Genomic DNA, 27,602 nt, shown 5'->3' with positions numbered 1-27,602 from the left:
AGTGAATATAAAAATCAAGTGAATAAAAAATTTGATGAACAGAATAAACTGGTGAATATAATAGAATCAGGGGCATAGAAAGGGAGTGGACTGACAATTCTCAGGGGGAAAGGGGTGTAAGGGGTGCGGGAAAAGACTGGACAAAAATCGTACACCTATGGATGAGGACAGTGGGGGCGGGGGTAAGGGCAGAGGGTGGGGTGGGAACTGGGTGGAGGGAAGCTATGGGGGGGAAAAAAGAGGAACAATTGTAATAATTTGAATAATAAATATTTATAATTAAAAATTATAAAAATACATACACACACACACACACACACACACACAAGCATCATTCTATAATCTAATATGAAAATAAAGAGACTTATCAGAAAGGTAAGGACATTTTGAGAAATGCTAAGAAAATGTGACTTTATTCATAACATGTATATCACAAAACAGACATTTTACATTATTTTGCTAACTTCAAAATTTACATTCTGCTGTTTTACAATTAAATTTTTCATGACAGATGCTGAATGCTGACAATATCAATAGGCAGCCCAGCTACATGACACAATTGTTTTTAGCATTTAAATTTAAAAGACTGACTCAGTGTTTAAATAATAAATTAATTACTAAAAGAGAAACACTATTAGGAGAAGAATGAAAGTACATTCACCACATAATAAAAAAAAAAAAATCACTCCCTCAGAACATGAAAACAACCTGAGCATTATTTCACTTAACTTACCAAGAAGCACGTAAAACCAAACAAATGTACAAATAAAGTAAAACCTATAACCTGGAATGATACAGTGGCTATTACTAATTAGCTCCTAGTTGACAATATAAATAAAGATGAATGAAATAGAAAATTAAAAAAAACTTGTTTTTAGCTTAATTGTTGGTGCGGAATGTACGGCAGGCACTGGCTGCCTGGCAGCTGCTTTCGCTTTGCTGGCTTGGCTGGCTCGAACAGCAGTCTCCAAACGCACTTTCAACTCGGGAGCCGCTCCCATGACTGTCTTGAAAGCATGTGGATACAGAGGTCCAATATGCATTAAATTCTGGAGTGCAAACTCATGCAGGTCTTTGGAGGCTGTGTTTGCTGAAGCAAAAGCATTTTCATCAAGCAGGTAAGAAATCAAGGTGGGAACTAAAAGAGCAAGTAACTGGACTCCTGCAAAGGATAAAGTTAGTCTGAAGATCATCACAAATCTGAAAATTACAGTAAACTTCATTTTCAAAACTAGGCATTGTAGTCTGAATCATAATAAAATAGAAGTAAACATGCAAAATCTATTTTAGACCTCAATAATAACTCATACTTAATATTAATATTACCAAATGCCCAAGTATGCCAGGCCTGGAAACCAGGCCTCTTAAGACTGTACATTTTACATATATAGCTACCTTTCACCTTTAGTTTATCTTTAGTAAATATTTACCATTTATCGTTGGGTTTTGCATAGCATTAGCCTTAGATTTAGTTTTATTGTTGCAATGGTCTGTGTCTAATATCAAATAAGATATACACACACACACACACACACACACACACAGAGATGATCTTCATTTTAGACTAGTGGCTTTTCTAAGAAAATACTTACTGTTCTGTTCTTCCCCAAGAGCAACCAATGTTTCAAGAACTTTGATTCCTTCTTGAACAGCTAAAAGTTCTGTGTTACTGGCTGGTCTGTTTCTTTCAACAGCTTTTAGCTTTTCAACTACTATTGGAGCTAATGAATGGATGTAGGGAGTTGAAAGGGCACGGTTGGAATGTTGGAAGACTGAGAGGAGAAGCTGGTAACATTTGGCTTGAACCTATATAAGAAAATCATTGTGTTACTTAACATGTGTGAGAGTTCTTATTTACTGTACAATCGCACTGCATTTTTTTTTTATCGTCACCCAAGGCCCCCCCCCCTTTTTTTTTAAAGAGAAAGGGAGGGAGAGAGAGAGAGAGAGAGAGAGAGAGAGAGAGAGAGAGAGAGAAGAAGAAGAAGAAGAAGAAGAAGAAGAAGAAGAAGAAGAAGAAGAAGAAGAAGAGAGAAAGAGAGTGAAACATCAATGTGAGAGAGAAACATCAACTGGTTGCCTCTCGTACTTGCCCTGACCAGGGAATCAAACCCACAACCTATGATGTATGGGATGGATGCCCCAACCAACTGGGCCACCTGGCTAGGGCACATTGCACCTTAATATATACTGAAAAGATGTGACACTGCAGAATGAAAATAGAAATGCAGGACAAATTAATGCCATTTTCTACTATTAGGAATGAAGTACGATAGAATAATGAAACTGCTAGTAGGCTAACTAAATAAAAGTAACCGAAAAGAAATTAATCAAATAAATATTACTTATAGCCTATAACTGCCAAATTAGCATGCTTATATAATTTGTATATTTCCATAGTTTGGAAAAAGCTAGAAACCAGAAATTTTAATTTCTGCCTTTATTTCTTCTTTAATTTACCATCGTCCCTCCTACATTAACCTACTTAACAGGAAGGCTAATAACTGAATGACGTCAAACAAAGCTATAAAAATATATTGCTCAGACACCTCACATCCATTTGAATTCCCTGGAAATGGCTGCTTATGCCAATTTAAGTTTCTAGGCCTGGGAAGTAAGGTCTCAACGGCTCCATTTTAGATTAGAAAGACTTTAGATTAATTAAAAAAAGAAAAAGAAAAAGGAAGAAAGGAAGGTCCATTAACATCTGGGACAAACAGTGGAATCAAACCGTTTCAGCACTTTGCTAGATGAGAAGTTGCCAAACCTCGCTGGAAATAAATACCCCGGGGATGTTTTAAAAATACAGATCTCTGATTCAGGAACACAACAGTAAGGCTAGGATCATGTTACTAAACTGATTTTTTTTTTGGATGCGTAGCAAGTTTGAGAAACATTCGTTTAGAGTTTGACATTGTGAAACAATAAAATTTATTTTCTGGAAAAACTAAAGTTTTCAATTGGTTCATTAAAACATATAATAAAATAAATTTATCTTTTTTAAAAATATATATATTTTATTGATTTTTTACAGAGAGGAAGGGAGAGGGATAGAGAGCCAGAAATCACGAGAGAGAAACATCGACCAGCTGCTTTCTGCACACCCCCACCAGGGACGCGCTCGCAACCAAGGCACATGCCCCTGCAGGAATCGAATCTGGGACCTTGCAGTCCACAGGCCAACGCTCTATCCACTGAGCCAAACCGGTTTTGGCATAAATTTATCTTTTAATGCCCTTGGTATCATTAAGTAAACAGTAAAAAATATAATCATAGATTCATGTAAAGTTTCTACCAATATAAGCCAGGGTTAACCAAATATTTTAAATATTGGAGAGTTTTTGCATATGTAAATAAATATATATGTAAGACTCTCCTAGTGTCTGAACCTACTGATCTTTTTGAGTTTTTCTATTTAAAAGTGATAGAGCAAATACTTAGGTTTTCATTTGCTAGATCATATATTTTAATGAATCAACCTGAACTTTTCCTGATGAAGTGGAAAATTTACCTCTATGCTTGTGTTTTTCTTAAATTTATCTTTATTGTTGAAAGTATTACAGATGTCTCCTTTTTTGTTGTTTTGTATTCCCATTGACCCCTCCACCCCTCTACGCTTGTTTTAAGTAGAACTTACCCATGGGTCACATGAGTTTAATGCGTTTTTGAACCTGTTCATGCAGCCATTCTGTAATGACTGGACTCCGATTATTTCACTACTGGCAGACCACAGGAAGAGCGCTATTGCCGTGAGCATGCTCACTTCATCAGGCACAGGCATGGAATCCTCTGGAACAGATGAATAACGAATATGGAAAAATATGAAAAGAAAGCAATGTGCTCTTTCTCAAATGCTTTGAATTTCCATCTTGAACAATAACCTCTTTCCCCCCAACAACGTTTATATCAGTGTGTGCCTTAATTCTGATACAGTTCAGAAATAACTTTGAGTACAACTCATCTATTATCGAGGAAATAGTGGATATTTAATAGAAGTTCTATATTTAAGTGCTTTTTCCTTGTTTTTCTGGATGATACAATAATGAATGAAAAAAAATTCAGGCATAAATCCTAAGAAGAACTCTACTAGGGAAAGCTTATTTAAATATGAAAGATAACATGAAAATATAAAATTATTCAAAAGTCATTTAACTTTTTTTGAGTTTAGGATAATCAAACATTCCCAATCCTCTCCCCTTCCAACAAAGTAAATGATTCTGGTAAGATATTCTGAGTAATTTAAAAATCCAGAGTTGACTGTTTGTAGTGGTATTACGTTCCTATAAATTCGATACAACCATAAACAAAAAAATCTTGCACAATTTCCTAAAGACAGTAGTACTCTTAGAATTTTATTTTATTTTTATTTATTTATTTTATTTTATTATTTTTAAAATATATTTTATTGATTTTTGTACAGAGAGGAAGGGAGAGAGATAGAGAGTTAGAAACATCAATGAGAGAGAGTCATCGATCAGCTGCCTCTTGCACACCCCCTACTGGGGATATGCCCGCAACCAAGGTACATGCCCTTGACCGGAATTGAACCCGGGGCCCTTCAGTCCCCAAGCCAACACTCTATCCATTGAGCCAAACCGGTCCCAGCAGTACTCTTAGAATTTTAAAGAATTTCTTGCTATTTCAATAATTTATTCAGGAACAAATATAACTTAATAAAAATATAGTAAGAAATTAAAAATACAGGAAGCCAAAACCGGTTTGGCTTAGTGGATAGAGCATCGGCCTGTGGACTGAAAGGTCCCAGGTTTGATTCCGGTCAAGGGCATGTACCTTGGTTGTGGGCACATCCCCAGCAGGGAGTGTGCAAGAGGCAGCTGGTCGATGATTCTCTCTCGTCGATGTTTCTAACTCTCTATCCCTCTCTCTTCCTCTCTGTAAAAAATCAATAAAATATATTAAAAAATAAAAATAAATAAAAATACAGGAAATATGTCCGGTTATTCTAAAGAACAATACTACTAAACATAAAATAAGAAGCTTAAACTCTTTTGTGATCACCATTTCTTCCACAGCTGAACTTTTCAACATTCTATATATGTGAATTTGGTTTAATTGGGCAACTGCTAATATGCAACCATAATCTGTACTTTATCAGAATTATAAACATATACATTTGATATGCTAACATCTCATAATGAGTGTACAATACAATAGTTCACTAACTTAATATAAAGAAAAAAAGGGATGTAAAATTCAAAGGATTCAGCCAATATACAATAACCTTAGCAATACATGTTAAGAACCTGAGAACTCTACAGATGAATATTACTCTAGATGAAATGAGAAAAATATATAAGTCAGAGTTTAGAATACTGCAAGCAATTTTTTTTTTTATCAGCAAGGTATCATTTTATTTTTAAATTGTGACTACAGTAACAGGGCCAATACAAGATGAGCCTGCTACATCTTTGACCCAGAAAGTAAGGAAGTGCTTAGGAAATAATAAGGTCATGTCAAACCTCCCAATACGGATTTAAGTTCCAAGACAAGGACATTTAGAGTCAATATCTAGAAAAGGGTATGAAAGTTCATATCTGAAAGATGTGACTAAAACACCTCTCTGAGCTGATTCAGTTTTATACAGCACTTTTCTCACAAGCGCATTCAATTAAATAATTATAAGGAAACAGATAGGCTATAGATTAAAATTTTTTAAAGTCTGATTAGGTTACCTGGTTGTGAATATTCCAGGATGCAGGCAAGAGTGCTCCGAATGAGCGCTGTCCACTGTTTCTGAGTATCCTCAGTTTTGGCCATTGAAAGTGTCACGATATTTTTAATCCCTTGAAGAGCTGCGCTAACTGGTGGAGGAACCTGATTATCTGCAGACTTTATTGCTGTGTCTTTCAATATTCTTGCAATTAAAAACAGAATTGTGGGCAGGATTGTCATACATCCTGAAATAAAAAAAAAATCAGGTTACTTTATCACTATTTCAGTTCCCATATGACAGTTGATTGAATTTTTAATACTTTTTATAATTGATTGTGGTTCAATATTACTTCTTTTCCTTGTTCTTATTCAAAATGTATTGCATTACTATTACTGTAGTTCAGTGTCTCAAAAGAAAACAGTAGAAGCAGGCGCTCTCCCTCAGAAAGCACACCCGTGCCTTTCCCTTTCCGCCCTCCGCCCTCCCGCCCCCACCTCCCAGGCACCTTACCATCAGCTTCCTCACTCCCAAGCTCCAAGGGCCCTTCCTTCACCTCTCTATCTTGTTTCTCAAGCCCATTTCTTCTAGGAATTACTTCCTCTACCTCTGTGATTTACCCAATAAATGTTCTCTGATCTTACTAAAGGAAGGAAGAAAGGAAAGAAAAGGAGAGGCAGGGAGAGGGAGGGAAGAAAGGAGGGAGTGAGGAAAGAAAGAAGGGCCAAATTATTCCAAAGAAGACAGAATTATATTTTCCAACTAGCCTTGTTTTTTATTACTTCCAATATTTTATCGATTTAGTATGCCATGCCCTTCATAACAAAAATGAGAAAGGAAGAGAGAAAAACACTAACATATACACACTTTCAGAAATATTTGAGAAACTTGTTGAATCTTGTAGCAATTCTAAGAGGTGTAATCAATCTTCAGTGCACTAAAGTCAACCTAACCAAGCCAGGTAGATGATAAATAGACCATATGGATAAGCAAAAAAGAAATGACAGAATCCTGGAATTTGCAGCTAAAAGAGCTTCAAGGTCATGAATTCAACCTCCCACGTAGTGGAAAATTCTCATCACCACTCTCCCATTCTGTCTAATGATGGAGAAACCATTTCTTTCACACCTGTGGGCTTATGTTAAGCTGGAGTTCACCTTTGTGTCTCCTGATATGATTTCTATTTTCTAAGCAGAGGGAAGTCTGCTTTCTCACTCCGCAGTTCTTTAGGTATCTGCAGGTAGCGACTCACTTTCCAGCTACAGTTTCTTTAGTTACTTCTCACACTTGGTTGTCACTCTCTGTCAGTGTTGCTCAAGAGTGGCAACCAGATCAGAAACTAAAAAGGTCAGTAATTTCAACTTCAGTCTACCTGCTAATATTCAATGTCTTCCCTCAAAGTGTGGTTCTCTCTCTTTGTTGAAGTTTGTCTGAAACATATCTGAAAAGAGCATCTTGGGTTTTAAGTTTTTTAAAATCCTTACAGGTTCCTAAAGATAAACAAACCCTTAAAAAAAAACCAAAAAACCTTCTCCTTTAAAACATGAGATTTAAGAGGAAAATAATAGCGCTTCAAATCAAAAGCAAGCTCATCTCTGTCTACTGTAATAGAGCGCATTTTCAAATGGTGATCAGTACTGTACCGGCAGGGGAACAAAGGGATGGTAAGTCAGAGAGTATGGTGACTATGGCTGCTACCAAACGCGCGCTTTCTTCTGACAGTCGAGTCTTAGAGGCCGTGTGGCTTGGGGAGTCTGACATCTTGGTGCTGAGATGTGGCATGTGCCGTACTAAAATGAACATCAGCAGCTCCATTGTGGCAAACACAAGAGATTTTCCAGGAACCAGACCACCGCTGTCACCTCCTTCTCCCAGCACCGGACAGGACTCTTTCTCTACGTCATCTTCATCTTGGGTAAAAGAACCTTTGGTGAAATTTCCAACAAACAACCCCACACACGACAAATAGTAGATGAGGCAATGCAGTAATATACTTGAGAAATTATTTCAAACGAATTTATCACTGAATGTCTAACTGATATTACAGGCCTTTCTTAGAATAATTCTTTTTAAAAAAAATTTTTTTATTGATTTTTTTTTTATAGAGAGGAAGGGTGAGGGATAGAGAGTTAGAAACATCAATGAGAGAGAAACATCGATCAGCTGCCTCCTGCACACTCCCTACTGGGGATGTGCCTGCAACCAAGGTACATGCCCTTGACCGGAATCGAACCTGGGACCCTTGAGTCTGCAGGCCGACGCTCTATCCACTGAGCCAAACCGGTTTCAGCAAGAATAATTCTTATTGGAATTCTGTTCATTGACATTTCTTTTTAGGACAATCCATTTTTACTTAGAAAAAATTTTTATTAGATACTTTTACTAGAAATATATTTCATAATACGAGTAACACATATATTAAATTCAACCCTATGAAGCTGACAATTTTGGAGGTGAAAAATAATTGACTATCAGAAATTTCATTTGGTTCTTTTTAATGAAAGCAAAGTCAATTGCAAAGCTTCTCAACGTATGATGAACTTTTTTTATTAAAAAATCTTCCTGGTGCCCTGGCCAGGTGGCTCAGTTGGTTGGAGCACTGTCCCATATACCAAAAGGTTGTGGGTTCGATTCCTAATCAGGGCACTTATCCAGGTTGTGGGTTTAATCCCTGGTCAGGGTGCATACATGAGGCAAATGAAGGATGTTTTTTCTCTCGTAGAGAAGTTTCTTTCTCTCTTTCTATTTCAAAAATCAATAAAAATACACATCCTCAGGTGAGGATAAAAAAAAGAACAAAACCCCACAAAACTTTTAAATGTTTTAAAAATTAGAGTGCAATTTACGTCAAAATTATTGTAATTTCTAGTGCTTACTTAGAGTGTTTCTTTTTTCTTGCAAGTAATCCTGAGCAGCTCTTACTATCTGTTGTACCACTCCAGTAACCAGCAGCTGGACTGACGGTGGATTGCAGGTCAGCAAGAGGCGGTGCAAAACACTCAGCAACTCAACACCAATCAGCTGTTTTAAATTAATACAGATAAATTTAATTAATTTTAATTTCAAAGGATAAATGTATATTATTGAAATCTAAGAAAATATACATATAAAAATAAAGAAATATAATAGTTAAAATGAACATATAGGACTCTGTAATAAAAACATTATCACAATTCTGAGAAATGGTCATATTTTATGCCGACATATTTTTAGTCAATAAACTACTTTGTTATTTATGTTTAAATAATTTTATATTAAAAAATGATCACTCTCCCATTTCTTTCATCTGCTTTGAATGAAGCAGTATGCTTGAGTCCAGTAACACTACAGTTTATGATTTTCAATCTAAACTGAGCCCCCAAGAGGTGTCTACCAGAGATTCGAGGCACTTCAGGTAGACCCTCTCCATTTCATCTCAGCAGCTACTACAAATAATCACCACTCACTTTAAGCCCCTTCCACCTTCCACATCAAACCCATCCCATAGCATGGATAAAGTCCTCTAAATATTGTATTTCATAAAGAAATTAGAAAAAGTCAATTATTAAACTGTTGAGGTAAGTACTTGAACCAGTGCAGAAAAAAAAAAAATTTTGCATTAAGTGAGAGAGAAAACTTCCTCAAGCATTTAAAAGTAGCATAATTCATTTAACAGTCTTATAAATTACTTCAGTCCTTTATCTGTAGAATCATAAACTGGTAATAAGGTTATCCCTTAAATTTTTACTTTTGTCTGTTGATGAATAAATTAAAGAAGGTATAGTAACTGTCTCTAGTCTAGTTGTGCCTGGTCACCTCACATTCAGTATGGGATCTTAGATAAAGCCAAAGCCTGAGTAACCTATATATATAAAAGGCTAAGTGACCAACCATCTGTCCATCCAACTGACGGACTGGTACATATATGACGTGCACTGGCAATCCAATATAATAAAAGGCTAATATGCAAATTGTCTCCTCAGGAGTTTGACTGACTGGAAGTTTGACCACTAGCTATGATGTGTGCTGATCACCAGGGGGCGGCATGGAATGAAGGAGCAGGGGTAGGCGTGGGATGAAGGAAAGCCCCAGCTGGCAGCGGGGGGAAGGCAGGCCCCAGCCGGCAGCTGGCAGCCAGGGGAAGGAAGGCCCCCGATTGGCCCTGATCGCCGGCCAGGCCTAGGGACCCTGCCCGTGCACCAGGCCTCTAGTTTAAAAATAAACTTTGACTTGCACATGCGCAATACATATAAAGCTCTCCGTGGCGCCAATCTAGACAGAGTGGGAATATTCCTGCCTGAACCAGTTTTCAGACACGGGCAGTTCTATGTTGCTTTCTATTGAGTCTGAAGAGCACGTAACGTTAAAGTTGTAAATACTTTATCACAAGGAAAATTACTCAAGCACTCTGAAAGTGCTTTTACTCTTAATGTGGTATATAGGGAGATATTAGAATAAGTTTAATCAGTTTATCAGTCATTGTTTTTATCGATATTGTTTTTATATTATGTTTTTATTGTTTTTATATCATGTCTTTGTTGTTCTTATTTATTTATTAATCAATTTATATATTATTTTCATATACATTTGACTAATTTTCTTACGTCTCTGTCACTTCTATTATAGGGAAAGGGTGAATAGTGATATTAAAATATTTCTTCTAATTAATTTCCTTTCAATGTGCACGGATCCGTGCAACGGGCCCCTAGTTACTATATAATATTTCATATGTGAGAAAATTATCTTAAGATAAATATGGTGAAAACAAAGCATATAATTAATGATCTACTATAGAAATAGGCTGTACCTGATCTTCTGCAATATGGGTCCGGGCATAAGGAGAATCTAGCAAGGTATGTAAGGCCTGTAGACATGCTGTAACATGCTCAGTAGGCTCCTCAGGCCTAGGGGAACAAAGGAACTGTATACTCACACCTGCAATGTACAAAATGAAAGCATTTGTCTCTATAAAACACAATTACTTTGACACCAATTTTTTTCTCTATATCTATTATTTTTTAAAATTACTTTAATGTCTATATTATAAGAACCCAGTAACCCTAATGTCGTAACAACTGAAGACCGGTCACCAGTGAGACATGTGTGGGTGGGCAGGGCTGTGTGTGCAGAGAGGTGCTAGCGGGTGGGTGGGGACTTGACTCTGGGTCCCATGGCGTGGCGGGACTTGGGGGAGTCCTGCGGCACCGGCGGAACCCAGGGACAAGTCCCAGGATCCTGGTGCAGCAGGATCTGGGGGTCTGGGTCTCACGCAATTTCCTGTGGGTCTGGGTCTTGCACGATTTCGCGTGCTGGGTCACTAGTATATAAATATATTTTATTTCAGAGAGGGAGGGAGAGGGAGGGAGAGCTAGAAACACCAATGATGAGAGAGAATTGTTGGTCAGCTGCCTCCTGCATACCCCACACTGGGGACTGAGCCTACAAGCTGGGCATATGCCCTGACCGGGAATCAAACCATGACCTCCTGGTTCGTAGGTCTATGCTCATCCACTGAGCAACACTGGTGGGCTTACAAATTACTTTTTAATATATATTTATTAATGACTTAGAGTTCAAAATGGTTTCCAAAATATGCAACCAAACTAACATAAATTGTAGCTTTGCCCAAATTAGGTTAATAATCAAATTGGAGGGGGAAATTCTAAGGTCATCAAATTGATTTAAAAAATATTCAATTTTTTTTTGTTTCTAGAGCATTAAAAAATAATACATTAAGAATAACTTTAGCCAAAACCGGTTTGGCTGAGTGGATAGAGCATCGGTCTGAGGACTGAAAGGTCCCAGGTTCGATTCCAATCAAGGGCATGTACATTGGTCGATGCTTCTCTCTCATTGACGTTTCTAGCTCTTTATCCTTCTTCTCTGTGGAAAATCAATAAAATATATTTTTAAAAAGTGATGGATAATTAAAAAAAAAAAAAAAAAGAAAAAAAAGAAAAAGAAAAAAAGAATAACTTCAGCCCTAACCGGTTTGGCTCAATGGATAGAGCATGAGCCTGCAGACTCAAGGGTCCCAGGTTCGATTCCAGTCAAAGGCATGTACCTTGGTTGTGGGCACATCCCCAATTGGGGGGTGTGCAGGAGGCAGCTGATCAATATTTCTAACTCTCTATCCCTCTCTCTTCCTCTCTATAAAAAAAGTCAATAAAATATATTTAAAAAATAACTATAAAAACTATAAAATTACTTTTTATTAAATGGTTTCCAAAAAATTTTTAACCTACAAAGTTTTTAAGAGGTACAATGGATATCATGAATAACTACTCTTAATTTGCGTAAGGACAAGGTCACTGTTTTGGAAGACTGTCATATTTTCATTTATGAGAACTACTGACAAATTCTATAATTTCACATTACCAATTGTGTTCCTTTTTCGTCCCAGAAAAATATAAGACGGCTAAGAGCTTCATTAGAATGTATGACATCAACAAAGAAATTCTAAATTAAAATTTATTCCAGTTTACTTTAACTTTGCATTTTATTGTCCTCAGGAAACAATTTGTTAAGTGCCAAGTGAAAAAAATATGTTATTGGAAAAAAAGTTTATTTTGTTTCTTAAAAATTATTTAATATTGCTCTGTCCCTAAAGAAGATGGCTAAAAGTTTTAGAATACTTTAAATATATATATATATATATATATATATATATATATATATATATATATATATATATATATATATATTTTATTGTTGTTTTTTTACAGAGAGGAAGGGAGAGGGATAGAAAGTTAGAAACATCGATCAGCTGCCTCCTGCACACCTCCTATTAGGGATGTGCCCACAACCAAGGTACACGCCCTTGACTGGAATTGAACCTGGGACCTTTCAGTCTGCAGGCCAATGCTGTATCCAGTGAGCCAAACCAATTAGGGCTAGAGTACTTTTTAACAATTAAATTTTTAGATTAAAAAGTCAGCTAACAACTTAGAAAATGTGCTTAAAATCCTCCTTTCCTTCTCTGCACTGCTATGTAAAACTTTTCATAGCTTTAAAATGAAAGATATGAAGGACTCCAGAATATCCCACAATGAAACAAGCCTCTTTGCCATATTAATTATTTTGAGCTGAAGGTACTTGAGAAACAGCAGGTGTAGAAAGAGCTCTCGGACCTCTTGTACTCCACGCAGGTGATAGAAAGTCTAATGATAAAGGTGTCCTCCTTGTAACAGGAAAAGAAGAATATTCTTATCACCAGAGATGAGAGTCTATGTCAGAATAGACCTGTGTAAGCAAACCTACTAAAACAACCCTTATATTATATTCCGTTAGTTTCTCCCATATATTTCCTGTCACTGTCCCACAATTTACTGCCCAAACCCCTTTGATTTGTCACAGCTCCACAATTTGTTGTTCTTTGTGTAAAATGGTAGATAAGATTTTGGGCCTAACAGCTACTTCAGTTCTTCATTTTCATTCTAAAGACTTCTGTGTACATGTGAAAATATCATATAACTTTTCTCCTATTAACCTGTTTTATTGTGGGTTTCATTCTTGGACCAGCCACAGAACCTAAGAGTGAAGAAGGAAGTTTTCCACCCCCTACAGATGAATTTTCAGAGTGATACATCTTGAAGTACATTAACATGGTTCACCTACCTAAAATCAGATGCATCCTATCTTTGTTAATTTCTGGCAAAGACTTAGCACTAGGCGTGGCTCCTGATGCTTGGTTTAAATTGACGGACGCAGGACGTTTTTGTAAACCCGATACGGCAGCTGCTTCTGCTGACTCTGAACATGTAAATCCTGTGCTGTTTAACCAAAGGGCCACCGCATGGAGAATTGGAGCCCAGGAATTCCGGTAGTGAAGTCTAGCTGTATCAATGGTCTCAGGAGTATAAAATGCTCCACCTATGAAACAATCAAATCAATCAAAAGCATTACTTGTATTCTAATTGTTCACTCATTTATGTACAACCAACTAAAAATATTCACTACATACTGTGTTAGTCCACTGAGACTACTGTAACAAAATACCACGAATTGGGTGGTGTATAGTCAATGCTTATTTCTCATAGTTCTGGAGCCTGGAAGTCTGAAGCCAGCGTGCCAGCATGGTTCACCAGGGCCCTCTTCCTGATTCATCTTTTTGCTGCGTTCTCACATGCTGGCAGGGGCTAAGGAGCATTGTGGAGGGTCTATTCCTTTGAGGGGGGCCTCTTTATATGGACACTAACGCTATTGATGAGGGCTCCACTCTCACGACATAAGCACCACCCCCTAATACCGTTACAATGGAGGTTAGGTTTTACAAGGAATTCTGAGGAGGCATAAACATTCAGACCACAGCACATACAAAAGAGCATCCCTGCCTGGTGGCCACAGGCTTCCTCTTCATTGTTGCCAGAGACACATAAAACTCTTATCACCTTCTCTTTTTCTCACATCCAGGGAACTGTGTTGCTTCTTTCTTTTTCCCTTTCTTCTGCCATTCTTCCCTGCAGCTGTTTTCAGTACCAAACTGAGGACTTCCTGGCCTGTTCTGGCACAGGCACACTGACCAGCTCAGCAGTATACTTCATCGTGCTTTTGTATAATTACTTGTTATGCATAGTTATTATATTTAGTTATATAATTAGCACTATAATAGCGAGAATATTTTTGCTTTGGCTAACAAATAAGTTTAATGCTCTATATGAATTCACAAATTCAATATGGAGAACATGCGCTAAGTGAGAGAATGCCAAGTTGAAGTTCACAGAAATTTAAGATGTTATTGTAACTGTTGTTTAGCCTCCACCAATTCCATTTTGTTTAATTGCTACTTGGGTCTCCATAAAAGCACAACTCTGAATGCAGTACTTACCATCTGGGGGGAGCTGGCTGGCAAATTCAGCTGGTAAAGTCAAAAGTGCATAGTCTTTTAATGCTGCTAACCACAGGCGGCTGAGTGTGGGCAGTTCAGGTTGTACAAGTGTTATTAAACTGTCTGGTGGTAGTTCATCTATGGTACCATAATCATCATCATCATCATCATCAGTATTTTTAATTGCTCTTTTTGGTTTCGACTCTGCTTCCTTTTTAATATTCATAGCGACCACATATACCTAGTAAGATTGTATCAGGAGGAGAAACAAAGCATAATTTTTAAGAACTTTTGAAGTTGTAATGATTACACAGTTAAATCATTTAAAAATGGATATAAATACTACAATCTAATTTCCTGGTAACCTTAAAAGAATAATTCTAGCTGCTTTGGATGCAATCTTTTTCATTGATCTGACTTCTGAATAGTATTCCACTCACAGCATATTCCTTAGTAGAATCCTCTGAATTTCTTCTGGCTTCTCTTGTTCTACTTTACAAAGCCCCCTTTTATGTGTGTTTTTTTTCTACCATACAGCACAATTTCCTGTTTACTGCCTCCTCTTTCACAGACTTATTAGATACAATCCAGCATTCAAAGAAGATGGCTCAGGGAGGAAGAGGTCAGAAAAGGGATTTCCATAAATATCCTTCTAACCCCTTCTTACATATCCTTAAGTGATATTTAGCAATCCAGTCTTTACAACAGATAGCTAAACCAAGAATATAATTTACTAGTCACATATATTATCTGTATCCTTTCTCTCTACTTTTTAAAACCAAAAAGATGTATACTTGCAACTTCCTAAAACATAACTTTAAAGATTCCCCTTTGTTGAAGTTACTTTTGTTTGCTTTCTTTGTCTTTGTACATACATTTAGGCTTTGGCAACTGGCACATACAAAGCTGAATTACATATCAACGAAAAAAGAGAAAAAAAGTGGAGGGGAGGAGAGAGCAAGAGTAGAGAGTAAGAAAGAAGAAAACTGAACCAGATAAAAATCTTGAGAAGACTGATTTCCCCTACATGGTGTTATCTTTGTTGTACTCAATGAGGAAGTCTATGTATGTGTATATTCACTGTAAGCTTCTTGATGGATGGCAGGGTCTTATCTCTAGTCCTACAATGAACACACAGCTATGGTGCAGTCATTCTAAGTTCTAGACAATAATTACAGGAGACAATGAAGCTTCATTTTTGAGAAATAGCATTCTTTAACACTGAAATGATCTATAATAGTTAGTCAGAAATACTAACCCTGAATATTTAGAAACAGAAGCCAATTAATTTTTGATGTAAGGACTTTGGATCTCAAGTTATAAATGTATCACATTCATATTTTCTAGTGGTTTTAAGTTGCTTACCCATATTTATTATTATATAGACATTTTACGAAAACTTCTCATAAGCACTGCAATATACTTAACCATTCACTTATCAAATCCTTACTAGGTACTTATTCTTGCCTTGCATTTGCTATTGTGGTAGGACCTGCAGCAACAAAGACAAATAGTAGTACATGGTTTTAGTCTTCCATGATGTCGCAGACTAATATAACGATAGGGGAGTGAAAAAAAGTGCTAAAAGAAGGAATGTTTTTTTAATTTTTTTATTTTATTTTATTGATTTTTTACAGAGAGGAAGGGAGAGAGATAGAGAGCTAGAAACGTCGATGAGAGAGAAACATCAACCAGCTGCCTCTTGCACACCCCCTACTGGGGATGTGCCCGCAACCAATGTACCTGCCCTTGACCGGAATCAAACCTGGGACCTTTCAGTCCACACACGGATGCTCTGCCAGAGCCAAACCGGTTTCGGCAGAAGGAATGTTTTTAAAACTTGTTTTTAATTATCTATCTTCCCCACTTTACTACACTCAGGGCCTAGGCACAGTGCCTGGCATCTAACAAACACTAAGTGATTTGTGTAATGAATGAATAAAATTCAGGTACAGAATTGAGTCTGCTTTTTTATTTTACTTATACTTCTAATTTTTGCATTTTCCTTGTGTAATATCTAATTAGAAAAATAAGCCCCCCAAAATGTGTTTCTATTTACTTAATACCATCATCTCAGGTCACATGTTCACAGAGACAACCAGCTATTAAAAAACAAAATGGGAGGGGGGGGGAAGGAGAGCAATGGGGGAATAAAGGGGACATATGTAATACTTTCAACAATAAAGATTTATAAAGAAACAAAAGAAAAACACACAAATATCCCCTGCAACCTGCAGCCTGGGTATCAATGAGTGGTGGCAAGTCTCCTGAAATTTAATCAAACAAAAAACTTTTGGCCTAAATTATTTTCTATTATCTGTATGTTTTCCCTGCCTCATGCCCCCATAGTAAGTATGGAGAGCCCTTCTTCAATATAGAAGTTTATATACAAAACTCATTAAAAATATAATTTTCAAAGATTTATGAGTTTTTTTGAGCTATAAATGTTTATGTATCTTAGCGAGAAAGAACAAATATATTTGATATAAAGGTCAGTTTTAAAAAATAAAAAATCAGCCGGGCCTGTGTGGCTCAGTGGTTGAGTATCAACCTATGAACCAGGAAGCCATGGTTTGATTCCTGGTCAGGGCACATGTCCAGGTTGCTCAATCCCCAGTGTGGGCTGTGCAGGAGGTAGCTAATCAACGATTCTCTCTCACTGATGTTTCTATATCTCACACTTCCTTTCTGAAATCAGTAAAAATATATTTAAAAAATAAAAAAAATGTATATATTTTTTACCTATAAGAAACCAGACACATTTTCTCATACATGAAGAAACAGTTCAAAACAACAGGCACAGTTACCTCTGCCCAAGCTTTGAGAACAGCTAGTTTCTCCATGGTTGTGGCACTTTCTCGGTACAGCTGGCTGGAAGATCCTTTTCCAGCCTGAACTTTGTCCAGAGAAGAAACAAGCAGATTGTGTACTCGACGAAGATCATTGAGGTCACTGACAACTCCACTTCCAATCCATGTACTACACACCTAGTCAAAAAAAAAAAAATTTTTTTTTTAAATTTTTGTATAAAAATACTAACGTTTAATATATAAGTAAAGATATTTTTTTCCTTGAGGGAAGAAACACAAAACAAAACCAATAAATGCTTTAGTATTAGTTTTAATAACCCAACAGCAAGTATGGAATTTATTGTACAATGATGTGGAAAACAACACAATATTTACTTGTCATGTTTCCATTGTTTAATTGGACAAAAATTTTACCATTTGCCATCTAAATCAGGTAAGTTGTGAACAATTGTTCAATTCAAAAACATTTCTGTTCATTATAAGCAAAGGGTTATTCTGGGTACTATGATATATATATATATATATATATATATATATATATATATATATATATATATATATATTTATGTAAAGGGGAAAAAATCTAGCCCCTGTCCTCAAGAAAGAAAACAGATGGAATAAACCCATAAAAACATTTACGACTACAATACTATACTTACAAAAGACGAGGTTAATTCTGGTAGGAAAAATGGGAATGTTTAGATATCAGGAAGGTTTGTGTGGGTAGATATAGGGGAGTTATGACATGGGGAAAGAACTGAGAGTAGGAAAGTTCACTGAGATCGACTGTAGCATGGTTTAAATTCCATTAGAACTGAATGCAGCCTTGTTCTGCAGGCAATCATGAGTTTCCAGGGCTTCTGAGCAGGGGATAACATTAGAACTGTGCTCAGTGGAGAGCCTGCTCCAGTATTGATGCATACGAAGGAATGTGTACAGACAGTAAGCAATGTGTTCAGTTAAGTGACTATTACAATACTATGAAACAGAGATGACAGGGATCAAACTGGGAATGGAACAAAAAGGGAGAGGCATCAGGGAAAGACTTGGAAGCAGGAATCACAGGGTTTGGAAACCCATTAAATATTTTTAGGGAGTGGGGCACAAAGCCACGCAAAACTGGCAAGGAAACAAAAACTGCAAATTTTGATTGCCAAAGCTGTTAATGGAAGGAAGGTGATATCAGAGAAAACACAAGAAAATAGAAAATTCTGGCGGAGATGAGAAGGTAGAGAGCACGATCTTGGTGAACATTTTGACATGCTGAGTGCTAAGTACTGGTTAGAGACCCAGGAAAGACATTGAGCAGGTGACTGGAAACTGGGTCTGGATTTCAGGAGCAAGGACAAAGGTAACTATGTAGACCCGGGAATGCTCCACATAAAGGCCATAACTAAAGCAATGTTACTGGGTGAATTTGTTCAAGAGCTGATGCACTTAAAAAAGGCCTTGCCCTGGCCAGGTAGCTCAGTTGATTGGAGCGTCATCCCGTGTACCAAAAGGCTGCAGGTCTGATTCCCGGCCAGGGCACATACCTAGGTTTCAGGTTCAATTCCTGGTCAGAGCACATATAGGGGAGGCAACCGATCTATGTATCTCTCTCATACTGACGTTCTCTCTCTCTCTCTCTCTCTCTCTCTCTCTCTCTCTCTCTCTCTCTCTCTCAAAAATTAATCCTCTGGTGAGGATTTAAAAAAAAAAAAGTCTAAGGCCCTAACTGGTTTTGCTCAGTAAAGATCAATTCCGGTCAAGGGCATGTACCTTGGTTGCGGACACATCCCCAGTGGGGGCTGTGCAGGAGGCAGCTGGTCAATGTTTCTTTTTCATCCATGTTTCTAACTATCCCTCTCCCTTCCTCTCTGTAAAAAAAATCAATAAAAAATATATTAAAAAAAAAAAGTCTAAGGGCAGACACAGGGAAAATAGTTATACTTAAGGGACAAATGGAATAAGAATAAACAATGAAAGAAACTGAAAGGCCAGAAATGCAAAAGGAAAACCAGGTAAGTGTGTTTATAACTGGAGCCAAAGAGGAAGGGTGGTCAGGTAGTGCCAGCTCTATTCAACAATTACAAGTCCTCACTTCCTTATCTGAAACCCTTGGGCCAAGACATGTTTCACAGTTCACAACATTTTGATAAAAGGTAAGGGACATGAACCTCATTAAGGAAGACAATAAGCAAGATACTTCATAATTAACATGGATCCTTCTCGAGTGAAAGGTAGTGCGAGTCACACTGAAAGAGATTAACCAATACTCTAGTTTCACTCAGCTTCACATCAGGGCCAAATGAGTTCAGTAAGCTCAGGTTTTGCTACAAAATAAATTATGCAAAAGCTTTTGGCTTTCAGAGGATTTGGATATTGAATCATGGTTAATGGATTGTGTTCCTACATTTAAAACTTTTTAAAAGTTGAGAATAAATATTTATGTAACTATTATATTCTTATAATCTTATTCTCAAAGGATTCAAACTAAATTGAATAAAAATTTTAATATTATCAATCATATACATACTGATGGCAAAATAAAATGCCAGTCAAAACAATATTGAAAATATGACATTTAAAGTGAAAAAGATTAACTATAAATCTGAGAATAAAGAGTTGTTATTCCTAAGGAAACAAAACATATTAGAGAGATTTGATAAATATTTCTGCAAAATTTGGTAGAAATATAACTAAAAGTTGGGGAAAATTGTAAAGATTGAGACTTGGCACTAAGTTTACTTAGCAAAAACCTAAGTACCTTTTCCACTTTAAAGAACATGAAATTAGAAATTGCAGATACTGCAATAGGGCTTGGTTTACCCAGAAAGACTGAATCAGCAATATCATAATCAGAGAAAAGATCTTGGACTTGCAGCAAAAGAGTGGTGAATAAATGCACATTTATAAGTTTTAAGCTGAAGCCAATGTTAAAGTATGTAAGATGTTTATTATTTCTACCCTGCTTGAGGTAATGTTTGATTAACCCACTGATTACTGTCCCAACTGCTTTGCATAGGAAGGTCTTCCTGTAATATTGAAGAATTGCCCTGATTTCCAGGGTTAATGTTACATTTATCTAGTGAACTTGCTGGGCTGCCATGTTTCATGATCTGCCTGAAGCCAAGTCCCTATTTTCCCTTAAGGAAACACTCCACATATTTCAAAACCAAGGTTTCTTCCAGAAACAGAAGGATAGGAGGTAAAAAATGTATGCCTGACACTAGAAAAAAAGAAACTGCTTACTGCAGGGGTCCTCAAACTTTTTAAAGTGGGGGCCAGATCACGGTCCCTCAGAGAGCTGGAGGGCCGGACTATATGAACTACTAATTCCTACTGTAACACCTCGGCTGCGCTCACTGCCCAAAAAACCTGGCGGGCCGGATCAGACTCTTCTGCGGGCCGCAGTTTGAAGACCCCTGGCTTACTGGAAAAGCAGCAAGCGTCACATAAGAAATAAGATGCTTGCCGAAACCGGTTTGGCTCAGTGGATAGGTAGGGGTGTCGAACTCAATCAGAGAAGGGGCCAAAATCTAAAATCCAGCCAAAATCGCGGGCCGAATGGTTTACTGAACAGTCATAAACTGACAATGTCATAAACTGACAGCGGAGTGCAGTGATGACAGCGCGGTGCGGGCCACATTGCAAGGCCTGGCCGGCCGGATTTGGCCCGCGGGCCTTGTGTTTGACACATGTGGGATAGAGCATCGGTCTGCAGACTGAAAGGTCCCAGGTTTGATTCCGGTCAAGGGGCTGTACATTGGTTGCAGGCACATCCCAGATAGGGGGTGTGCAGGAGGTAGCTGGTCGATGTTTCTCTCTCATCAATGTTTCTAGCTCTCTATCCCTCTCCCTTCCTCTCTGTGGAAAATCAATTAAAAAAAAAAAAAAAATATATATATATATATATATATATATATATATATATATGTATGTATATTTTTTTTTTAAAGAAATAAGATGCTTAAGGCAAATTGACTAACAGGAAATATTCATACTACTCACTCACAAATTAAATTCTAATAGCCTGCGCTTTCCTAATGACCACGAGCTTTGTAGCAGGTTTTCTCTGATTAAATACTCTGCTCTGAAACAGCACTATGATACATTTATTTATACATGACTGTGATTTCTGTATTCCACGACCTACTCTGGCTCCAGAGTTTGTACCATGATCTCTTTCTTAAACAAGGCTCCCTCTCCTCTCTCTGGTCTGCTATTGGTGGGAGGAATTCATTTCCCTGAAGGCCACCAATCAGACAGCTGGCTTCAGAAAAATGAGTCTTAACAATGGAAGGAAGAGGCAAATCCAGTCAGCCACTGAGCGAACAAAGTCAGAATTTCTAATCATCATTGCAAAGAGAACATTCTCTCCCGAGAGGCTACATGTAGCTTGATTGTGGATTTTAAACAATGACAGACCATAGTTTTGTACTCCTGAAAATTTGGAGAGAGTTGTTTCTATTTTATCCTTAAATAGTTCAAGATTCTGATTTTTCTAAAAGATTAGAGCTTAATGCATGAATCCTATTTTAGGATGAGGCATAACAAAAAAGAGGAACTTACGAAAGGTATATATATATATATATATATATATATATATATATATATATATATATATATATATATATCTATCTATCTTCAGGTACAATAATGTAAGAAAAATCCCCCGAGATTAATTTTTCAATGAAATATCCATATTGTGAAATCCTCTTTTGGATAATTTAATACCTAGAAATTTGTAGAATTTTTGCAGCCTATAGTCAAAGAAATCTTTTGTTACCTAATTATCATTATTATGCATTCTTTAATTATTCTAGATTTTGATATCTCACATTTATTTTAGTCCCTCTGATGACTGTCATATTTCTGCTTACTTCTGGGTTACATAAAAGCTATGTATCCTAAAGTCATGTCCTCAGCTATGATAAAAAAAAAAAAGGAGGGGGGAGAGGGAATGTGATTAACAGTTTTTATTTCATCATTTGATACAAAATAAAAAAGGAAACTATCACTGCTATATTTCCAAGATAAAAATAAATGTTATTTAATTTTTCTATCTTCCTTTTTGGAAGTGAAATTCTAAGATATCTATGAATCTATAGACCAAAGCAATAGAAAACCCTATTTTTCTACTTACCTGGCAAGCTTTTGCTATTATGTCTGATGGGGTATCTTGTGAAAAGGCTGGTCTTAGAGCAGCTCCCACCTAGAAAAATAAACAGAATTTATTTTTAAAGTTAAGTAGTAAACCGAAAGCCTCTTTAGTCTTTGGAGATGAAAACACACAAAACACAATTTTGTTCCTTTTTTTTTTTTATTACATCTCTCTCCCTATTTTATTTATTTTTTAATCTTAACCTGAGGATATGTTTGTTTTTTTGTTTGTTTTGTTTTTAAATATATTTTATTGATTTTTTTTTACAGAGAGAGGGATAGAGAGTTAGAAACATCGATGAGAGAGAAACATAGATCAGCTGCCTCTTGCACACCCCCAAATGGGGATGTGCCCACAACCAAGGTACATGCCCTTGACTGGAATCGAACCCGGGACCCTTCAGTCCGCAGGCTGATGCTCTATCCACTGAGCCAAACCGGATTCGGCTGAGGATATGTTTTTATTGACTTGCCAGAGAGAGTGAAAGGAAGAGAAAGAGAGAACCATCGGTGTGAGAAAGAAAAACCAATGGGTTGCCTCCCATGTGTGCTCTGACTGGGGATTGAACTAGAAACCTAGGTATGTGCCCTGACCTAGAATCGAACCCACATCCTTTTTTTTTTTTTTTTTTTTTTTTAAATATTTTTTATTGATTTTTTACAGAGAGGAAGGGAGAGAGATAGAGAGTCAGAAACATCAATGAGAGAGAAACATCCATCAGCTGCCTCCTGCACAACCCCCCACTGGGGATGTGCCCGCAACCAAGGCACATGCCCTTGACCGGAATCAAACCTGGGACCTTTCAGTCCGCAGGCCGATGCTCTACCACTGAGCCAAACCGGTTTTGGCAAACTCACATCCTTTTGATGCATGGGACAACACTCCAAACAACTGAGCCACCCCGCCAGGCCTATTATCTCACTTACCTTTCTTTCCAGTTACCATAAACTCAATCCTACCTACCACTTTCTTTTGCTTTCCAGAAGGTTGTCATTATTAAATCTATATGAATACTATACCAAATAGGCAATGAATTTTATTTTCCTTTGTTTTTGTTTAAGTATAAATAGGATTTTCTGACAAAGTCTGATGTTCCCAGAGATAACAAAAAATTGCTATCCTTTTTTTGCTTATATTTTCCTAAACGTATTTCTAACAATATTTACCTCATAGGTGAATTTTATATAACTGATCAATTCCTTTAAATAATTACTAAACATTCATAGTCACTAAAAATAATTTAAGAGATTATTTCACCTTAAAAAGAGATGCTTTGCCAAAATCTGTTTGGCTCAGTGGATAGAGCGTCAGCTGGCGGACTAAAGGGTCCCAGGTTCAATTCTGGTCAGGGGCATGTACCTTGGTTTCAGGCACATCCCAGGTAGGGGGTGTGGTGTGTAGGAGGCAGCTGATGGATGTTTCTCTCTCATCGATGTTTCTAACTCTCTGTCCCTCTCCCTTCCTCTCTGTAAAAAATCAATAAAATATATTTTTTTAAAAAGAGAGAGAGATGCCTAGCAGTCTGACCAATGTTGCTCACAGGTTGAGCACTGACCTATGAACCAGGAAGTCACGGTTGGATTCCAGGTCAGGGCACATGCCCTGGTTGTAGGCTCAATCCCTAGTAGGGGGCTTGTAGGAGGCAGCTGATCAATAATTCTCTCCATTGATGCTTCTCTCTGTCTCTCCCTCTTTCTGAAATCAACATAAATATATTTAAAAAAGGAGAAAAGAAGAAAGAAGGGAAGGAAGGGAAGGAAGGAAAGGAAAGAAAGGAATGGTAAAAGGGAAGGAAGGAAGGAAGGAAGGAAGGAAGGAAGGAAGGAAGGAAGGAAGGAAGGAAGGAAGGAAGGAAGAAAGGAAGAGATGCTTTACCCTGGCTGGTGTGACTCAGTTGGGTGGCCGTCCTCCCATGCATTGGGAGGTCACCAGTTCCATTCTGGGAAAGAGCACGTACCCTCTGTTGCAGGCTTAATCCCCAGGTGGGGGGCGTGCAGGAGGCATATTGCACGCTTGCACTGATGTTTTTCTCTCCCTTCCTCTGTCTCTAAAAATTAATAAACTATTCTTTTTTTTTAAGGATAGATGATTTAAAAAGAAGGTTGTTCAAGAAATATTACTTTATATACTCTTGTAATAGGAATAAGTGAAAGAATTTGAGCTTTAGTTTTAATAAGCCAACATCAATTACAGATTCTTAGCTACATTAAATTTAATACATATGAACTGAAGAAATAATTAAATGTAGTCAACCCCTAGTTTGAGATTTCTTCCCTTTCACTAGAGATTCACTTGCTAAGCATATCAACAGCACTTTGGAAATTAATAAAGAGCCCCTCTCTGTGACTAAAGACACATGGCAATTAACTGCAGTCTTAGCATTGCAATAATCCACTAATGGCAGAGCTGGTAACTGGGTCCTGTACTGAAGGAGAAGAATACTATATAAAAGAAACTATTGGGTCAACTAATAAAAGTGGAATATGATAGATTATATAAAAATAGTATAGCAATTTAAATTTGCTGAAATTGATTTAACTATCCTGTGATTATGTAAGATAATGTTCTGACCTACTGGAAATATAGACTGAAGTGTTCAAGGTAAAGGTACATGATTTAAATCATTTATTTTTAAATGATTCAGAAATAAGTGTATGTGTGTGTCAGTGGAGAGAGATAGACACTATCAATGTTAAAGCAAATGAGGCAAAATTAACAATTGGCAGTTATAAGTAAAAGATATAACAGTTGCTTTTTTATTTTTATTTATTTATTTTTTTACTATTTTTGTAACTTTTCTGTTTAAAATTACTTATAAACTAGAGGCCCCATGCACAAAATTCATGCAAGAGTAGGCCTTCCTTCCCTGGGCTGCTGGCAGGCATCTGGGATCTGGGCTTCCCTGGCAGCCCCGGCTCCATCCAGAAGGTCATCTGGAAGGACATCTGGTCTAATTAGCATATTATGCTTTTATCATGATAGACAAAGTTTAAAAAACACACAAAAGGACTTTCTTCTAATAGGTTGAGTATTTGGGAGTAAACAATTATATACAGATTTTTGGTAGCCAGCTGGAGTCAAGTCTGTAACTTCCTTACCTGTACTTATGATGGGAAAACAATGGATTATACATATTCTCACTTTATTTTGTTTAGATTTAAGCATAACTTTTAGATAAGGTATAGTATAGGAAGAACCAAGATTTTGGTATGACCACATTAAAAAGAAAAAGTTTATTCTTTCCTTGCTAACATAAGTTTTTTGCTTTTACATAACCCACTATTATTAGGAATACATTTATTATGCCTCATCTGAATAACTAAATAAAGAGATAAATCTCAGGAGAAATTTGTCCTTTTTATTTTTATTTATTTATTTTTTAATATGTTTTATTGATTTTTTAAAGAGAGGAAGGCAGAGGTATAGAGAGAGTTAGAAACATCGATGAGAGAGTCATCAGCTGCCTCTTGCACACCCCCTATTGGGGATATGCCCGCAACCAAGGTACATGCCCTTGACCGGAATCGAACCCAGGACCTTTCAGTCTGCAGACCGACGCTCTACCACTGAGCCAAACCGGTTTCAGCAAATTTGTCCTTTTTAGAATGAAATAAAAAAATCTTTTGCAAGTATCTAATTCTTTCAATAACATTTTATCCGCTGTTACGAAAAGTTAATTTATCCTTAAGCATACAGGGCATAATTGCTGTTCATTTTTAAAAATCTTATAAAGTCTTGACATATAAAAATAATGGCAAGAAATCCACAATACTCTCTGAATGCTCTTTTTATCTTTTAAGTGGTATGTTAAGTATGTAAACACAAGACAGGAAAGCCAAGCTGGAATTTCTATTCTAGTTTTATCACTAACATGCTATCATGACTTAAAAATAGTGACAAGTTTTATACGATTGTTACTGCAACTGTGGGTTGATTCAAACTATGCAACAGATAATGGTAGTAGAAATATGCTTTCTACGTGAATAAATAGGGTGCAGTTCCAAATACATTTTTCCAGGGAATGTTCACTCCTTTAATGATCACTCAAAAGATCAATCTTAAATTTTTAAATAAATAGAATATCTCACATTAGCTTGATACTGCTCCAGAATCACATGACCTGGAAATTCTGGCTCTGGCACAGATGCAAACTTCTTGATAATGTCTTCAAGTGCTTGGAGCCCAGCCATCCGCAGCTGGTTACTGTGATCAGTTGCGGCCATGAATGCCATACGAATCAGGTCAGAAAGATGAAGTACCAAGAGGTCATCTAAAAATAAAAATAGAAGGCAAAAGGAAAACTTTCCCAAAAATAAGTGTAATAACGTAAAAATATGAAATAAATTTCTTTGATAAAGCATTTATGATCTACATATTTCAGTGTGTTTAAAAACAACACAGAAACACTTTCAAGAAAGCTTCCACATCATAATAGCTCAACAACACTGGTAATCTAATTACCATTCCTATCCCGAAAGGAATCTGCAATTCTCTGAGAACAGGGATCTGAAAACGTTTTCTGTAAAGAACCAGATAGTTAATATTTTGGCTTGGCCAACCATATAGTTTCTATAGCAACTGCTCAGCTCTGCTATGGTAGTACGGAACTCACAGTCTGGATATAGATGGGTATGTGGCGCTACAGCAAAACTCTATTTACAAAAACGGGCTGTGGGCTAGATTTGGACTGCAGCCAAATCTAGTAGTTTGCCAACCTTTTTCTAGAAGACCTTTATAAGAATGAGATGTATATTTTTCCTTTTAGCCTTAAAGTAAAGGCTGCCCCTAAATGTGTTCTAAAAAAAAAAAAAAAAAAAGCTGAAAATCAGGTCTCAAGAGAATTAAAAAATATCAAGTAACTTAACTACAACCCAAAATGAAGTCCAACACTATTTAAAGAAATACAACAAAATCTAGTACTAATTGCACAAAATTTGCAATGTGTACATCTAATAAAAAATTATCAGGAGTGCAAATAAACAGATATCTCATAACAAGGAAAGGAAAGAAAAAAACACATCAATGAATAGAAACAGATCCAGAAATGAGAGAGATGACAAATTAGCAGGTGAAAACCTTAACACCTCTATTATAAATATGTTGCCTATATTCAAGGAGGAAGAGAAAAGCATAAATATGATAAAAAGATAAATAAAAACAGAGAAAAGC

At 36.8% G+C, this 27,602-nt stretch overlaps 1 protein-coding gene across 1 annotated transcript in view; it reads right to left on the bottom strand.

The window, feature by feature from the left end:
* Nucleotides 1-380: 380 nt before the first annotated feature.
* The window catches only part of HEATR5B (HEAT repeat containing 5B), a 65,327-nt gene continuing 38,105 nt past the window's right edge, over nt 381-27,602 (bottom strand). The window contains exons 25-36 of the mRNA XM_084900583.1: nt 26,522-26,703; nt 22,416-22,484; nt 17,285-17,464; nt 14,478-14,718; nt 13,268-13,522; nt 10,458-10,585; nt 8,548-8,692; nt 7,315-7,581; nt 5,694-5,918; nt 3,638-3,789; nt 1,593-1,806; nt 381-1,162 (exon numbers count right to left, since the gene is read on the bottom strand). Of these exons, the coding sequence (XP_084756709.1) occupies nt 858-1,162; nt 1,593-1,806; nt 3,638-3,789; nt 5,694-5,918; nt 7,315-7,581; nt 8,548-8,692; nt 10,458-10,585; nt 13,268-13,522; nt 14,478-14,718; nt 17,285-17,464; nt 22,416-22,484; nt 26,522-26,703 (2,363 nt within the window). The 3' untranslated portion in view covers nt 381-857. The remainder of the gene's footprint in view (nt 1,163-1,592; nt 1,807-3,637; nt 3,790-5,693; nt 5,919-7,314; nt 7,582-8,547; nt 8,693-10,457; nt 10,586-13,267; nt 13,523-14,477; nt 14,719-17,284; nt 17,465-22,415; nt 22,485-26,521; nt 26,704-27,602) is intronic.

The sequence above is a fragment of the Pipistrellus hanaki genome (assembly GCF_964339955.1).
Source record: "Pipistrellus hanaki genome assembly, chromosome: 12".
In the NCBI taxonomy this organism is placed as follows: Eukaryota; Metazoa; Chordata; class Mammalia; order Chiroptera; family Vespertilionidae; genus Pipistrellus; species Pipistrellus hanaki.
Note: the sequence above shows the minus strand (reverse complement) of the source record. Positions and strands in the feature narration are given on the sequence as shown.